The sequence below is a fragment of the Lithobates pipiens genome, unplaced genomic scaffold (genome assembly GCF_037356315.1).
Source record: "Lithobates pipiens isolate NorthernLeopardFrog02 unplaced genomic scaffold, aLitPip1_a1.2 Scaffold_23, whole genome shotgun sequence".
In the NCBI taxonomy this organism is placed as follows: domain Eukaryota; kingdom Metazoa; phylum Chordata; class Amphibia; order Anura; family Ranidae; genus Lithobates; species Lithobates pipiens.
This window is the reverse complement of record NW_027507785.1, coordinates 60,263,276-60,282,026: the sequence shown is the minus strand read 5'-3', so window position 1 is coordinate 60,282,026 and position 18,751 is coordinate 60,263,276. Positions and strand designations below refer to the sequence as shown.

Below are 18,751 nucleotides of genomic sequence, written 5' to 3'. Positions count from 1 at the left end.
TGTGAAAGCAGCCTAATAGTGAAGCAGTAAACCTCCTGTGGAACATATACACATTAAATCAAATACAAACATCTACAGGTTGCGCTCATAGCATATACATTGACAAAATTTGTTGATTAATGTTCGCATATGTAATGCATCAATAAAATTTTTTAAAAACAGTCCATAAATGTTGTGAGTGTGGATCCTGAAAACGATCTTCACCAACCACCACCGAAGTGATAACAATTGGTGCCTCCACCAATAGCTGTAGGGCCTGCTTACCGACTTCTATTGATTCCTCATTACAAGGAATCAGTAACGCTTGTGACTATAGCCCAGTCAAGACCTTTACACCAGATGATCTTCCCACCGCATCACTCGTTAGTAGCGTGTAGGCTGAGATGATATCTCAAAGGAACAAAAGGCTCCATATAGTGTAAAACAGGGGTTGACAAATTTGCTTGGAATCTAGGAGCCAGCTAAAAAAGTTAGGAGCCAGGTCGGTGACGGCGATCTGGACCTGTCCCTGGCCTGACATGGAGACGAGTGAGGTGAAGATAGCCCCCAGCCCCCCACATATGAGATCACCTCTCATTGGACACACCGCTCGAGTGCTAAATGGCCGCTGTGATTGGTCATTTAGCATGATCTGTGATTGGCTGTATCCAAGGGACACGGCCAACACAGAACTTCCCCGATGCTCGCCCATGGCGGCGTGCAGAGGGGAAGTAAACAGGAGGATGTCTAGGGACGCCCTCCCGGCAATTGGTGTCCGCGCTGTAGACATCTTTCGTCTATAGCGCGGGCACGAAGTGGTTAACAAAAGAATGTGACTATTATTTCCGACATATTCCCGCTCATTTACTGCCATTTCCCTGCTAAGGGTTCGATCAGGTCCGCCTGAAAAACTGACAGGTGAACCTGATCAGACAGCCCTTGTGAAAGGGGTCAAGCAGGGAGGATTACAAATAATATTTTTTTTTTCCTTAATTAAAATAATTTTTTTTTTTTACTTTTTACAAAAAAAAAAAAAAAATTACAAAAAAAAAATATATAAATATATATATATATATATATATATATATATATATATATATATATATATATATATATAATTAAATTAATAAATAAATTAATAAATTTAATAATATATATATAATATAATGAGAAGCCATTTACCAGCCACCACACTCACCGTTGGGCAAAAAACAGGCAGGGGAGCTTCACTCCATTAGGAATTAGCATTATTGGAATAGGGTGTAATTTCTACATCCACCACAAGATGGCGCCAGACTACCGAAAGATTTTAGAAGGCCGCAAAGCCGCGGCCTCAATTACTGGCCGGCGCGGCCCGATGGAATTGCGCGGCGGAGTTCGGGGTCCAAATGGAGACAGGATACCCCAGCAGCGTTGCCCCAGTCGCCAGGACACGAAATCTAGGCGCAAATGCGACCTGGCGACCGGGGTTTATCGAGCCCTGGTGTAAAATCTTAATAAAACTTTTATTAAAACAAAGTAATGCACTTACAGCTGTTCGCGGAATAAAACACCGGTCGGCACACAGACAACCCGTCCTCTAGGGCACATAAACGTTCAATGCCATCAGCGCGTTGCTCAACCCTATGCGTTCCATCATAGATGACATCATCCTATGACGAAACGTGTAGGAAGGAGCGACACGCAGATGTCACCGAACATTACTGCATCAATGCGGTGTGGCATGGAGACGATCAGCCTGTGGCACTGCTGAGGTGTTATGGAAGCCCAGGTTGCTTTGATTGCGGCCTTCAGCTCATCTGCATTGTTGGGTCTGGTGTCTCATCTTCCTCTTCACAATACCTCACAGATTCTCTATGGGGTTCAGGTCAGGCGAGTTTGCTGGCCAATTAAGCACAGTGATACTATGATCATTAAACCGGGTATTGGTACTTTTGGCAGTGTGGGCAGGTGCCAAGTCCTGCTGGAAAAAGAAATCGGCATGCCCATAAAGCTGGTCAGCAGAGAGAAGCATGAATTTCCTGGTAGAAGGCTGTGCCGACTTTGGGCTCGATAAAACACAGTGGACCGACACCAGCAGATGACACGGCTCCACAAAACATCACTGACCTTGAAAACTTCACATTGGACCTCATGCAACTTGGATTCTGTGCCTCTCCACTCTTCCTCCAGCCTGTGGGACCTTGGTTTCCAAAGGAAATGCCAAATTTTCCATAGTCCGTGATGATTTGAGGAGCCGTGTCACTTACATCTGCCATGTCATGTGATGTAGATATTCCTTGCCGATCCTCACTACAAAACATATGTCCGATCCGGTGTGTCTTCTCCTTCTTACAGGTGAATGACGATTACAGCGTGATTGGGCGCTCTCTCTTCAAAAAGGAGACCAACATCCAGCTGTTTGTCGGGCTGAAGGTCAAGCTGTCGAGCGGAGAAGACGGAGCGATCGAAGGGAGCTTTGGACAGAGTGGAAAGTTCAAAATCAGAATCCCCAGTGAGTACAAATTTTTTACTTGTTTACAATGGGCACCAAATTGGCAAATTTAGTGAAACAAACTGAAACAAAACTGAAGGAAAACTATTTCTTTCCATTTACGTTTATAGTTTCTAACCACAGAGCTATTTAGGGGCTCTAAGTGCCCCATTATAAAGATCTACATTTTTCCTGCAAGTCACTATTACTTTGAATGCCTGGTCAAAGTTGAAGTATCAGGGAAAACTATGAACAGATGTGAAAAGTTCCGTCACCTGTTTTGAAATGAGGTGAAATCTATTTAGAAAATTAGTACAGTTCACGACCGCTCCATAGCAGATTTACTGCAACAGGGCGGCCGCTCTCAGCAGAATCGCGTAAACAAATGATTTGTTACAGTCGTGTTGTTGTGATTGGCTTCAGCTAATCACATGGTACAGGGTGCAAGGTACCATGTGATAGCTGTGAGCCTATTAGAGCATCACAACAGTAAGCAAGCTGTTCATGAATGAAAGCCATTTATAACGGTTTGCTTTCATAATATATGATTGCTATGATTGGTCATAGTGATTCCATGATCCGAGTGACCGGTTACTGAGCACTGTAATCGTGGTGTCTACCGGACACAGCGGCGGTCATGTGATCGCGCTGCTGTGCGTCCCAGGGAACACTTTAGTGTGCATCTGCTAGGCGACATACTGAGTAGTCTCTTAGTCTGCAGCTGCCACCTGTTCACAGTAGATTAGCAAGCGACTAATTTAACAGGCTGAAGTTTGACGCTGATTGGCTACTGTGCGCAGCTGCACCAGATTCTGTGTGTCTACCAGTTTTGGTAAATTTCCCCCCATGTGTAGCATATCAATGTTGATGTAAACATTTATTGAAATAAAGTGCACTCACAAAAGTGACAGGGCTTGGGTGAGCAACCATGGATCTAATGTGAACCAGGAAGAGCAGAGTGAGATCCATACATCCCAGCCTTGGCCACAGACATGGGGATAGACGTGAGCTGTGACACAGTCCGATGGATGAGAACAGGTGCCTCAAGATGTCAGTCCAGGCTCTCGTGTTAGCGATTTGACAGCTTGAGGCAGAGGTTCTCACCCATCAAAATGTGTCACAACTCACGTCTATCCACATGTCCTCACTTTTGTGAGTGCATTTTATTTCAATAAATGTTTACATTAACTTTTATATGGTACTCAATGTGTTTTGTCCCTTCTTGTTATGTTTTTTTAGCTGCAAAAGGGTTAACTCTTGCTTACTTTATCCAAAATGAAATGGCTTTAGATATACACTCACCGGCCACTATTAGGTACACCTTGCTACTACCGGGTTGGACCCCCTTTTGCCCTCAGAACTGCCTTACTTCTTCGTGGCATCAATTCAACAAGGTGTTGGAAACATTCCTCAGAGATTTTGGTCTATAGTGACACGATAACATCACGCAGTTGCTGCAGATTTGTTGACTGCACATCCATGATGGGAATCTCCTGTTCCTCTCTCTGCATCCCAGAGGTGCTTTATTGGAGACCATTGAAGTACAGGGACCTCATTGTCCAGTGGTGAGATGATTGGAGCTTTGTGACATGGTGCATTATCCTGCTGGAAGGAGCCATCGGAAGATGGGGACACTGTAGTCATAAAGGGACAGACATGGTCAGCAACAATACTCAGGCAGGCTGGGGTGTTCAAATGATGCTTAATTGGTACTAAGGGGCCCAAAGTGTGCCAAGAAAATATACCCCCACACCATTACACCGCCACCAGCCTGAACCGGTGATACAAGGTAGGATGGATCCATGCTTTCATGTTGTTTACTCCAAATTCTGACCCGACCATCTGAATGTCGCAGCTGAAATCAAGGCTCATTAGACCAGGAAACGTTTTCCCAATCTTCTATTGTCCAATTTTGGTGAGCCTCTGGGAATTGTAGCCTCAGTTTCCTGTTCTTCGCTGACAGGAGTGGCAACCGGTGTGGTCTTATGCTGCTGTAGCCCATTTTCTTCAAGGTTTGATGTGTTGTGCATTCAGAGATGGTATTCTGCATACCTTGGTTGTAACGAGTGGTTATTTGACTTACTGTTGCCTTTCTATCATCTCCAACCAGTCTGTCCATTCTTCTCTGACATCAACAAGGCATTTTCCTCCACACAACTGCCACTCGCTGGATATTTTCTCTTTTTTTGGACCAGTCTCTGTAATCCCGAGAGATGGTTGTGTGTGAAAACCCCAGTAGATCAGCAGTTTTTGAAATACTCAGACCAGCTTGTCTGGCACCAACAACCATGCCATGTTCAAAGTCACTTAAAATGGTTGTAAACCCTTACAAACCACTTTTACCTACAGGTAAGCCTAGATTAAGGCTTACCTGTAGGTCTAAGAAATATCTCCCAAACCTACACGGTTTAGGAGATATTTGCCCGAAGACGCTGTAGACAGCGGCGCGCAGGCGCGAGTCTCGGCTCCCGTGCGCATGCGCGGGAGTGACGTCATCGCTGCTCCGGCGAATCACAGCCGGAGCAGCGAGACCCACCAAGAAGATGGACGCTCGGAACTACAGGGAACAGCGGTGACATCGCTGGCTCCTGTGTCAGGTAAGTGACACATAATGGACTACTATGCGATGCATAGTAGTCCATTATGCTTTGCCTTTACAGGGAATGAAAGAGGAAGTAAACGCATCAGGGTTTACTTCCTCTTTAAATCCCCTTTCTTCCCCATTCCGATGTTCGGTTTGGCATTCAGCAAGTTGTCGTCACCACGTCTAGATGCCTAAATGCATTGAGTTGCTTCAATGTGATTGGCTGATTAGCAATTTTTGCTACCGAGCAATTGAACAGGTGTGCCTAATAAAGTGGCCGGTGAGTGTAGATATACATTATCTTCATTGGATATACATTAAATTGCATTTCACATCAAAGATCAGTCTGGCCTTGGGCGCACCAACTATTTTCTGTAGACCTTTTCATACACATGGCTGTAATTCGCACATTTTATGGAAACAGCTGTACGCCGGTACAGTGAGGAAGGGGTTTTCGGATGTACCGCACAGTCTTTGGGGGTCATAAAGGGGAAGTTTAGACTATTAGGGAAGCTTAGTCAGACTATAGTTTGATTTTCTTTGCTGTGTATTTGTTTTTGGACGGGGAGGGGGGTGGCGAGTGCCCACATATCTATTGCTGATTTTACTGTTAACAAGAAGCGAGGTGGGGAGGAGGAGGGGGGGGGGGGGTCAGTATGACAGCTCATGTGAACTGAAGTTCGCATTCCATTGCCGGGTCAATGTTGTCTCTTAATGTGCCTGCATCCTGTTTGTGGCTTTTTTTTTTTTCTTTTAAATTTCATTAAAAGCAACTGATCGGATTCCTCTATCCCGCAAAGCTTCAGTCTGTCTTGGCCCACAGATTACTTCCATAAAGAATTCTGAGCAACCTTTGATGGCTGAGTATTCCATAGAAGGGTAAAGTCTGCACAGGCAGAGCGGTCTGTGGTCTGCTGTGTAAATTTGGGGGGGTTAGACGTTTTCTTTTCACTTCCTCGTTTAAAAAAAAAAAAAATGCTTTCAATGGGTTTTAATGACCTTGGAAAGAAGTAGTAGCGGCCTGAGCTGGTGAGCGTATGCTATAGATGAAAGTCAGAAGATATGACTGTACACCCGTGGGCATGTTTATGGTATGTCATTGACTGCATGGACTGTGTTAGAACCCAACTCGGGGCCACCAAAGAATAGCCCCTTGTACTGCAAGGGTTAATTGCTCATCTTGGTGCTCAAAAAGGTGCGCAATATCTTTTAAAGCATATCAATAATCATAAACAATATATCATTGTCAAGAAATTCGATAAAATGTGCATGCATCATCCACCAATAAAGAAAATGATAAAAAAAAATAAAAAAAAAATAAGTGTGCACATATAGTCCACACCCAGTGTCCTATCCCCTGAAGATGTCCTCTTGTCGACCAAAAGGATAGGGGCGAGGTTTGCGGCCTGTGATGTCATCGTACCCACTTGTGTACAATAGTGGAGTGTTTTATGCTTTGATTTGTTCTGTTACTTCCTATTGTTCCTGAGGAGTGTGAAACAGTTTTTTTGACACTCTGTGTCCTATCCCCTGAAGATGTCCTCTTGTTGACCAAAAGGATAGGGGCGAGGTTTGCAGCCTGTGGCGTCATCATGCCCACTTGTGTACAATGGTAGAGTGTTTTATGCTTTGATTTGTTCTGTTACTTCCTATTATTCCTGAGGAGCGTGGCACAGTTTATTTGACACCCAGTGTCCTATCCCCTGAAGATGTCCTCTTGTCGACCAAAAGGATAGGGGCGAGGTTTGCAGCCTGTGACGTCGTCATGCCCACTTGTGTACAATGGTAGAGTGTTTTATGCTTTGATTTGTTCTGTTACTTCCTATTATTCCTGAGGAGCGTGGCACAGTTTATTTGACACCCAGTGTCCTATCCCCTGAAGATGTCCTCTTGTCGACCAAAAGGATAGGGGCGAGGTTTGCGGCCTGTGACGTCATCGTGCCCACTTGTGTACAATGGCGGAGTGTTTTATGCTTTGATTTGTTCTGTTACTTCCTATTGTTCCTGAGGAGTGTGGAACAGTTTTTTTGACACCCAGTGTCCAATCACAGCTCCTTCTTCAGAAAAGTTTGGGGACCCCTGGTCTAGAGGAACAAAAAAAAAAACAGGTGATTTACAGAACCGATCCTCTGCTCCTCTTTGCAGCGAGGCTGGACCTCACAACTTCTTCTTCTCCATGCTCCAGTGGTCCAGGGTCCTGACCGCATCAATACCAAAGCAGGGTCCATAGCTTTGTACACTATATTACCAAAAGTATTGGGACGCGTGCATTTGCATGAACTTTAATGGCATCTTAGTCTGTAGGGTTCAATATTCAGTTGAACCCTAAGGATGGGGCCAGTCAAGTTCCTCCACTCCAAACTCACTCATTCATATCTTTATGGACCTTGCTTTGTGCACTGTTCCAAATGATTTGATGGAGGGGGGATTATGGTGTAAGGTTGTTTTCCAGTGGTTGGGCTTGGCCCCTTAGTTCCAGTGAAGGGAACTTTTAATGCATCAGCATACCAAGACATTTTGGATGATTTCATGCTCCCAACTTTGTGGGAACAGTTTGGGGATTGCCCCTTCCTGTTCCAACATGACAGTGCACAAAGCAAGGTCCATAAAGACATGGATAAGCGAGTTTGGGGTAGAGGCACTTAACTTGCCCGCAGAGAGTCCTGACCTCAACACGATAGAACACCTTTGGTATGTATTGGAGCGGAGACTGCGAGCCAGGCCTCGTCCCACATCAGTGCCTGACCTCACAAATGCTCTTCTGGAAGAATGGTCAAACTATCCCATAGACACACTCCTAAACCTTGTGGACAGACTTCCCAGAAGAGTTGAAGCTGTTATAGCTGCAAAGGGTGGGCCAACTCAATATTGGACCCTACGGACTAAGACTGGGTTCAGCACAGTGCATTTGCGTTGTTTTTGTTAAATACTTACCTTTTAATGGTTGTTAATAAAATGTATATATTTTAATAGTATTTTCCTGACTTATTGAACATGCAACTAAAAAAAACCCATAACCTCCAAACGCACAATGAGTTTGAGGTGTTGATTTAGCCTCCAAATACTCCAGACCTCAATCCAACATCTGTGGGATGTGCTGGAAAAAGAAGTCCGATCCATGGAGGCCTCGCCTCACAATTTACACAGGACTTAAAGGATCTTCTACTGATGACTTAAAGCGGGAGTCCGCCGTTTTTTTGTTGTTTTTTTTATAAAAGCCAGCAGCTACAAATACTGCAGCTGCTGACTTTTAAAATAATGATACTTACCCGCCCATCGCGCCCGCGATGTCGGCACCCGAAGCCGATCTCTTGATCTTCTCTCGGGTGCCGCCACCGCCATCTTGGGTATGGGAATCAGGAAGTGGAGCCTTGCGGCTTTATTTCCCGGTTCCCTACTGCGCATGCGCGAGTCACGCTGCGCAATAAGGATGGTCCCCGCTGTCTCTGGGATCCGTGTGTTTCCCAGCAGACAGCGGGGGACCTTCGGAAAGGGGCGTATATTCTGCGGAAAGGGGCGTAGCTTCTGCAGATATTTATGCCGGAAGTGGGTGCAGATACCTGTACTGTACAGGTACATGTACCCCCCTCCCCCCTGAAAGGTGCCAATTGTGGTGCCGGAGGGGGGGAGGGTTCCAATGAGCGGAAGCTCCACTTTAGGGTGGAGCTCCGCTTTAAGGCCAAATGCAACAGCATACCTTCAGAGGTCTAGTGGAGTCCACCCCTTGACGGGTCAGGGTTGTTTCGGCGACAAAAGGGGGGACCTACTCAATATTAGGTGTGTGGTCATAGTGTTGTTATGCCAACAATTTCTGCAGCACTTAAAGGGAGGCAGACAATTAGAATACAGTTCAATACAGGAAGCTTAGGAGGGCTCTGTTCATAAGAGCTTACAATCTAATACACATTTGATTTAGGTTTTTCAGGTAGTAGCTTTAACTAATCCCTGTCATTCTTAGCATTAGTGTCACATACGGGTGTCAAGGACATGAGTCTCCTCATTACAGTTTACTGGTGGGTAACGTTCTATATGAAAAACGTTTTCTCTGACGCTCCTCCAGGCAATACAAATGCGGCACCTTTCATGAGCTGTAAAATCTGTATCCTGCGTCTATGAGGAGCACCTGAGTTCCCCATAACATTGTCACTTGTGGGGACATTGTTCATTCAGCTGCGTTACTTCTGCATCATGTATCTGTTCAGCGAGCAGCGAGATTATCCGTCCCGCTCTAACGATAAGTGAGTGGATAACTGCCGGCTGATTGGTCTGTGGTCTCCTGTGCACATTAGGGCTTAGACGTTTCCTCCTCATTTCCTCTTTTCACCAAGTGTTTCGGCATGTTTTATGACCTCGTACATTAGCATCAGAAGCTTGGATTGTACAGCAAGAGCAGAGCAGGGTAAACGCATATTTGAGGCCGTATTCCCATGGGGGGGAAACATTTCTTATTGCTCATTCCACCAGAATCGGCCCCTCGGTTCCCCAGTCAGTTAGAAGTGAGGAGCTGGTAAAGAACTGCTTAAAATCCAACACCAGGAATTGGAAACCATCTACCCTTGTAGTGGGGCTCCTCCTGCTGTGCGTTTAAATGTTGGTTGTGTCTAGGGCAGGGGTCAGGAATTTAAATTCAAGGAGGTCCGGTCGCTAAAATTTTCTTTCAGCCGAGATTCGAATCTCTCTTTAATAAAACAAAAAGTAGGCCAATCAAATCCACTTTTCAAGTAAAAGAAAATAGAACCACCTTACATAAGGTGTCTTCATCAGAGTGCCCCCTTAATCAGGTGTCCCCATCAGATTGTCCCCATCAGAGTGCCCCCCTTACATCAGGTGTCCCCATCAGCGTGACCCCCTTACATCAGGTGTCCCCATCAGCGTGCCCCCCTTACATCAGGTGTCCCCATCAGCGTGCCCCCCTTACATCAGGTGTTCCCATCAGCGTGCCCCCCTTACATCAGGTGTCCCCATCAGCGTGCCCCCCTTACATCAGGTGTCCCCATCAGAGTGCCCCCCTTACATCAGGTGTCCCTATCAGAGTGCCCCCCTTACATCAGGTGTCCCTATCAGAGTGCCCCCCTTACATCAGGTGTCCCTATCAGAGTGCCCCCCTTACATCAGGTGTCCCCATCAGAGTTGCCCCCCTTACATCAGGTGTCCCCATCAGCGTGCCCCCCTTACATCAGGTGTCCCCATCAGCGTGCCCCCCTTACATCAGGTGTCCCCATCAGCGTGCCCCCCTTACATCAGGTGTCCCCATCAGCGTGCCCCCCTTACATCAGGTGTCCCCAGCAGCGTTGCCCCCCTTACATCAGGTGTCCCCATCAGAGTGCCCCCCTTACATCAGGTGTCCCTATCAGAGTGCCTCCCTTACATCAGGTGTCCCCATCAGCGTGCCCCCTTACATCAGGTGTCCCCATCAGCGTGCCCCCCTTACATCAGGTGTCCCCATCAGCGTGCCCCCCTTACATCAGGTGTCCCCATCAGCGTGCCCCCCTTACATCAGGTGTCCCCATCAGCGTGCCCCCCTTACATCAGGTGTCCCCATCAGCGTGCCCCCCTTACATCAGGTGTCCCCATCAGCGTGCCCCCCTTACATCAGGTGTCCCCAGCAGAGTTGCCCCCCTTACATCAGGTGTCCCCAGCAGAGTTGCCCCCCTTACATCAGGTGTCCCCATCAGAGTGCCCCGCTTACATCAGGTGTCCCCATCAGAGTGCCCCGCTTACATCAGGTGTCCCCATCAGAGTGCCCCGCTTACATCAGGTGTCCCCATCAGAGTGCCCCGCTTACATCAGGTGTCCCCATCAGAGTGCCCCGCTTACATCAGGTGTCCCCATCAGAGTGCCCCGCTTACATCAGGTGTCCCCATCAGAGTGCCCCGCTTACATCAGGTGTCCCCATCAGAGTGCCCCGCTTACATCAGGTGTCCCCATCAGAGTGCCCCCTCTCACATATGGTGTCCCCATCAGAGTGCCCCCCCTCACATATGGTGTCCCCATCAGAGTGCCCCCCCTCACATATGGTGTCCTCATCAGAGTGCTCCTATAGATCAGTTGCCCCATTAAAGTGCCCCCTTACATTAGGTATCCCCATAACCCTGCACCTTACATCAGGTGCCCCCATCAGAGTTCCCCTATACATCGGGTGTCTCCATCCAAATGCTCCCTTACCTAATGTGTCCCCATCAGAATGCACCATACATCAGATTGGTATGTTGGTATTGTGTTGGATATTATCTTGGGTGGTGTTAGAGAAAGTGGTGTATTATTTGTATTAGGTAGTTTACCTGTTATTTTAATTTGGGTTATTTATTCTATGTTGTATTTTACTTGCATGGATGTTTTATTTACAGTGTAATTTTAAAGAGGGATTCCACCAAAAAAAAAAAATATTAAAAGCCAGCAGCTATAAATACTACAGCTGCTGACTTTTAATAAATGGACACTCACCTGTCCCGGGGTCCAGCGATGCCGAGGCCGATCGATCGCTCGGCCCTCGGCTGCTGCCGCCACCATTCTAGGTGAGGGAATCAGGAAGTGAAGCGAATCGGCTTCACTTCCCGGTTCCCTACTGCGCATGCGCGAGTCGCGTCGCGCAATAGGAAATCTCCGCGCTGTCACTGGGACCCGTGTGTGTCCCAGCAGACAGCGCGGCAGGACAGGAAATGGCGTAGACTCCCACGGGAGTCTATGCCCGGAAGTCTTTGACAGGTATCTCCACCCCCCTCCCCCCTGAAAGGTGTCAATTGTGACACCGGAGGGGGGGAGGGATCCAATCAGCGGAGGTTCCACTTTAGGGTGGAATCCCGCTTTAACTTTGATATTTGATGTTAATGGCTGTTATTGGTAATTTTGTTGTTTTTTTGCATCTTGTTCAGTCTATTGTTGTGATCTTGTGTTGTCTTGTCTGTAAGTATGTCTGTGTCATAACAATTTCCCAATTTCCCTTTGGGATTAATAAATTATTCTGTATTTCCTATCATTGGATGAAGCTTAATTAGGATCCAGCACAGCAGAATGATGGACTGACGGTCCACCATCTAGTGAAGGCTGGTCTAGGGGGGTACAGGAACAGCATTCTATCCCCACCCTCTGTTTTGCTTTGTCTTTTAAGGCTACTTTGTGGTAAAAGCAAGGTAGCACAAAAAACCTCTGTAGTATATAATACTCTAAAAGTTTCTTAACTTAACTTAACTCCTGTGCTCATGCACCAGTCCAACAAGTTCATTAACTTACTAAGGGAAGCCTAGCTACTAAAAAAAAATTAAATTAACTAAAATTAATCTAAAATCCTATATTTATGCTATGCAAAATGACTAAAATAGCTTTAGCAACACACCCTCTGGCACTGCCCTGTTCCCATTGACTTCAATGCAAAAACGCCCCCTATTGACTTCAATGCAAAATCACGTCCCTTATACTTAAATGAAAAAACGGCAACCACGTTAAATTAAATATACATTTTTTTTTTTTAACTGTGTGTTTCAGTTTTCAGCCAATTGCATCCTGAATTTCCGGTTTTAGTTTCGGCGCTATTACAGGAAGCGCAGTGAGACAGCTGAAACTGGCAGGATCCCCTGGTATTTACTACATTACTCACAAAAAATTAGGATAGGATAACTATAGTGTAGATGTGTTTTGGACAGAATTACATTTTTGGGTTTATAGACACTTTAACCAAAAAAAAGACCCCCTGGGTTAGACTACAGAGTGGAACAAAATAATCTTTTGTGACATTTACCGAAATTTATGTGATTGGGGAGTGTTTTTCCAGAGCTCGAGATCTTTAGGATAAAGTTGTCATTGGTGACATATTGACTTCCTGTTGAGTAATCCATTGAAGGACGTGGCATTGCGGCTTTTCTCAGCATGGAATAGGTGGTAACATAAACGAATCACTTACTCAGCTACAGGATTATGACCACACTAAAAAACAATCACCTTTAAATAACCCATTACTGCTGAATAAAATGACATACCAGAGTAATTAGGGACACACTCATGGAGTCTGCATTCTCTGTATAAATTCTGTTCTGGGATATACACTATATTGCCGAAAGTATTGGGACAGCTGCCTTTACACACCCATAAACTTTAATGGCATCCCAGTCTTAGTCCATATGGTCCAATATTGAGTTGGCCCACCCTTTGCAGCTATAACAGCTTCAACTCTTCTGGGAAGGCCGTCCACAAGGTTTAGGAGTGTGTCTATGGGAATGTTTGACCATTCTTCCCGAAGCGCATTTGTGAGGTCAGGCACTGATGTTGGACGAGAAGGCCTGGCTCGCCGTCTCCGCTCGAATTCATCCCAAAGGTGTTCTGTCGTGTTGAGTTCAGGACTCTGTGCAGGCCAGTCAAGTTCCTCCAACCCAAACTCCCTCATCCACGTCTTTATGGACCTTGCTTTGTTCTAAAAAAAAAAAAACAATCAAACTGCTCACACTGCAGTTACAGCAGTGTTTTTTTTTTTTTTTCTTTTGGGATAAAGCTTTTACATGAATAAATGAAAGCTGATCATTGTAAGCACTCCTGTTGGTGGTTAATGGTTTGCCTCTCAGCCCTCTAAATGAGACAGCTTGTTCTGTTGAAAAATAACAGACTTGCTTGTCAGATCAGCAGGTGAAAATAGAGGAAAAAGGTAAATTGTATTTTCTGTTTAACCCCTTCCCGATCGCCGTGCAATGATATACGTCGGCAGAAAGGCGTACAGGTACGTCCGCTTTATGATGCGGCATTGTGGGCACACACCTGCTGCGTGCTCTGTGACCGCGGGTCCCGCAGACTTGATGTCCGCCGGTTGCCCACAAGCGTGTCACGGAGTGGAAGAACGGGGAGATGCCCTTGTAAACAAGGCATTTCTCCATTCTGATATGACAGAGATCACTGCTCCCTGTCATCGGGAGTAGTGATCACTGTCATGTGAGTTGTAGCCCACCCCCCCCACAGTTAGAATCACTCCCTAGGACACACTTAACCCCTTGATCGCCCACTAGTGTTAACCCCTTCCCTGCCAGTGTCATTTACACTGTTATCAGTGCATTTTTATAGCACTGATCGCTGTATAAATGACAATGGTCCCAAAATAGTGTCCGCCATAATGTGGCAGTCCTGATAAAAATCACAGATTGCCGCCATTACTAATAAAAAAAATAATAATAAAAATGCCATAAATCTATCCCCTATTTTGTAGACGCTATCATTTTTGCCCAAACCAATCAATATACGCTTATTGCGATTTTTTTTTTTTTTTTTTTTTTTTTTTACCAAAAATATGTAGAAAAATACATATTGGCCTAAACTGAGGATTTGTTTTTTTTTTTTTGGGGGATATTATTTATTATAGCAAAAAGTTAAAAAAAAAATATTTTTTTCAGAATTGTGGCTCTTTATTTGTTTATAGCGCAAACAATAAAATCGGAAGAGGTGATCATATACCACCAAAAGAAAGCTCTATTTGTGGGGAAAAAAGGACGTCAACTTTGTTTGGGTGCAACGAGGCACGACCGCACAATTTTCAGTTAAAGCGACGCAGTGCTGAATCGCAAAAAGTGCTCTGTTCAGGAAGGGGGGTAAAATCTTCCGGGGCTGAAGTGGTTATGAATGGGGAGGAGCCTCTGTGTTCTGTTCATTCATCTTAAAGTGGGGTACCCCCTAAAAAATTTTTTTTTAAGTCAGCAGCTACAAATACTGCAGCTTTTAATAATCGGACACTTACCTGCCCCAGGGTCCAGCGATGCGGGGAAACTAAGCCCCCCCCCCCTCGTTCCCCGCTCCGCTTGCGGCGCCGTCATGCATACTGTGGGCACCCGGCTGTGGCTTCACAGCCGGGCACCCACTACACATGCGCGAGCGCCGTGATACGCCGTACAGTCACCTGGGAAACGTGACAGGTCCCAGGTGAATGTGCGGCGCGAGGAGAAGTGATGTCACCAGCCCGGGCAATGAAGAAGGCAGACTACGAGGGACCCCCTAGCAACCGGTATTTAGAGGTGAGTAAAAATTTATTTTTTTGCCAATTATTTTTTATTTTATTTTTTTTTACGAATTTTAAGCAGCTTTTAATTTTTTGGTGGCAACACCACTTTAAGTGCAGCTGAGGCTACAGAGAAAGGAAATTAAAAATCCGTGTCCTGAATTACTTTCTCGGTTTCAAAGGAGAGATGTCCGTGGTCTGTAAAGAATAATTCAATTTTTTTTTTTTTTAAATAACAAATTGTAAAAAATGATAAAAAAAATGAAGGTTAGTTCTCTGGCCCATAGAGTGTGAATGAGCCGGTTGGTTATGGGGCTGGAGCCGCCTGTTCTTCTATGAGGATGTAGTGGCTGTATGAACACAGCCGCAGGTCCTAATTTGTTAAGTCTGCAGGTGCGAGTGAGTGGCCCCCGAATGCATGCTGTCCACGTTTGGGACGCCGTCCACACGCCTGTCAAATTAGGACCTGGGGCTGTGTTCGTACAGCTGCTGCATCCCCATAGCTTAAAGGGGCTGTAAAGGAAAAAAAAAATTCACCTTAATCCATTCTATGCATTCTATGCATTATGCATAAAAATGTCACCTTAATGCATTCTATGCATTAAGGTGAAAAAACACCCGACAATGGGGCGATTGGGGCAGACATTACAATACAATTCAAGACAGGGGGAATCAGAGGGCCCTGCTCATTAGAGCTTACAATCTAGGAGGAAGGGTCAAATTATACAAAAGGGTAATGGCTGTGGGGGATGAGCTCATGGAGAAAATAGCGCAGTTGTTAGATGGAGGCAGGATAGGCTTCTCTGAAGAGGAAAGTTTTCAGGGATCGCCTAAAAGTGGATAAATTTGGAGACATTGATTTGTTACAGTGGATGGATTGAAAGCAGCGCAGCCATTGGCTCGCGCTGCTGTCAATCGCATCCAATGACGCGCCGGGGGGGCGGGGCCCTGTGATACAGCGATCGGCTATAGCCGCCAGCTGTATCACGGGAGCGCGCCCGCAAGCACTCCTCACCATGCGAGGGAGCTCGCATGAATGTGAGAAGTCCTTGCGGGGGGGGTGGGGAGCCGAGACAGCCACCACGGGACCCCAGAAGAGCAGGTTCGGGGCCACTCTGTGCAAAACGAGCTGCACGGTGGAGGTAAGTATATCATGTTTGTTATTTAAAAAAAAAAAAAATACCTTTACAACCCCGTTAACAAAGGCTGCCTACACAGTGCAAAAGCCACATAAAAAAAAAAAAAAAAAACCCACAGATTCACACTGTGCAAGTCACAGCACCCATGTGAATAAGCCCCAAGACCTCATTTATACACAGAACTTTGTTAACTCGATGAAGTTTATCTTTTAGATTTAGCAGAGAATTTGTAAGTTATGTTATGTTTGTGTCTGCTAATAATGATTTTAATGTATCTTTTAGTAGTGACGCACCGAAATTTCAGCCAGGGGACAGTTATCTACCAAAAATAGGATTTTCATCGCTGATAAGGGCTGCCGAAACCCCCGTGATCTTATCGTCCCTTGTTATGGTGTGTTTTCCATAGATCATGTGACTCAAAAATGCATCAGAAACACAACGCTGGTCCATTTTTGATGCATTCTTGCTGTGGTTTTAGTGCATTTCAATGGGGAGGTGCATTTTTTGGTGCTGTTTTTTTTAACCGCTTCAGGTTACCCCCCCCCCCCCTTCATGATCAGGCCATTTTTTGCAACTGCGTTGTGACAACTGTGCAACCCTGTACCAAAATAAAATTTTTGTCCTTTTTTTCCCCACACATAGAGCTTTCTTTTGGTGGTATTTGATCACCTCTGCGGTTTTTAATTTTTTGCGCTATAAACAAAAAAAAACTGACAATTTTGAAAAAAAAAAAAAAAAAACATATTTTTTTACTTTCTGCTATAAAACCTATCCAATAAAAAAAAAATGTAAAAAAAATCTAATTTCTTCATCAATTTAGGCCAATATGTATTTTGCTACATATTTTTGGTAAGCGTGTATTGATTGGTTTGTGCAAAAGTTATAGCGTCTGCAAACTATGGGATATTTTTATTTATTCATTTATTTAATTTACTAGTAATGGCGGTGTTTAGCGACTTATAGCCGGACTGTGATATTGTGGCGGACAAATCAGACTGACACTTTTTTAGGGACCAGTGACACTAATACTGTGATCAGTGCTAAAAAATATGCACCATCACTGTACTAATGGCACTGGCAGGGAAGGGGTTAACATCGGGGCGATCAAAGGGTTAAATGTGTGCCTAAGTTGTGCTTAATAACTGCGGGGGGAGGAGCTTTGACTAGGGGAGGGCAAAGATCCGTGTTCCAGCTTAGCAGAAACACAGGATTAGTACCTTCCCCTCTGACAGAACGACAATCTGCCTTGTTTACACAGGCAGACTGCCGTTTTGCTTGTGACCCAAAGTATCGACGGGTCACGGCAGACATCGAGTCCTCCTGACCCGCTGTGTTCAATCACAGAGGGAGAGGGTCAACCGCGGCATTCGTGCATGCCCCAGCACAGAGGGAGAGGGTCGCCCTTGTCGTTCATGCGTGCCCGAGACCTGGAAGTGCAGGATCACGTACCAGTATGTGAGTCTGCGCAGAGCTGCCTCCCCACCGCAGTAAATGTAGGTGGGGCGGTCAAAAACCGGCTAACTGACCAAATATGCATCAAAAATGCAGCAAGCAGGATTTTTAACACCACTTCAAAAGGCAACAACAATAAATATATATTCATTTCAATTCATGATATTCATTAAATAGTAAAATCTAATACAATTATAATAATAATATAATAATATTATTATATTTATTAAAGCCTGTCAATTACTGGTTCGGCAAAATGCATCCTGAGTTTTCGGCACCAGAATTTTCATTTCGGTGTACCACTAATTTTAAAATTTTTAGTGAAAATATTGTCTTGATATTTTCAGAGGTGGGGGGGGGGGGGAGGCCCTGTCGGGTAGGCTGTATGGGGGCCCGTGATTTCTAACGGCAGTCCTACCTAGTTGCCCCTAAGTACCTAGCAGGACCGGTGAAGGGGCCATGGGGACATATTGGACAATCCCCTGGATGTCTGCAGTTTAGAAAATGTATTTTTTACATCAGATGTTTTTGTTAAATAACGATAATAAAGTGGAGTTCCAGCCGAAATATGACTTTTAAGGTAAAAATACCCCTAGAATACTCATGCCTCGTGCAATGTAACAAAGGTATGCTGTAATCTATGCCCAGTTTTCTTTTTGTGCAGCATCGTTTTCTTAAGTTCCTGCACAGCGCGGCCATCTCCAGTGTGGGCATCTGAGACCACAATGTCCTCCTTCCTGGATTCCGTACATGCTGTCTGCCCAGCATGCACCTTGCCGATCTCGCGCATGTGCAGTGCGGTGCAATCTTGGTCAGCTTGCCATGTCAGGCTCACCAGGATTTTCCATAGAGGCCAATGTTATGTTAATTGTTACTGGAGCCGCGCCATGCCAAGCTGACCAAGAATTCCCATAGGCGCCAATGTTAAATATTACGGGAGCAGTGCCATTGCCAAGCTGACCAAGATCTCCCAGGAGCCAATGCACAAGCGGAAATGATGTCCACGGCGCCGCGTCTGCTAAAGGAGGATGTGAAATTAGATACAGGCTTAAATCAGGTAGGTGAACAGAAAAAAATTAATTCATTGACCACTCATTTTAAGGATGCACATTAGTGCTGCATGGTGAGGAGTGAAAAATGTGGGTGGAAGTCCGCTT

General features: G+C 45.4%; 1 protein-coding gene across 1 annotated transcript in view; it reads left to right on the top strand.

Moving 5' to 3' along the window:
* EEFSEC (eukaryotic elongation factor, selenocysteine-tRNA specific) overlaps positions 1-18,751 on the top strand; it is a 247,788-nt gene that overhangs the window by 155,256 nt on the left and 73,781 nt on the right. The window contains exon 6 of the mRNA XM_077451722.1: positions 2,317-2,473. Coding sequence (XP_077307848.1) covers positions 2,317-2,473 — 157 coding nt within the window. The remainder of the gene's footprint in view (positions 1-2,316; positions 2,474-18,751) is intronic.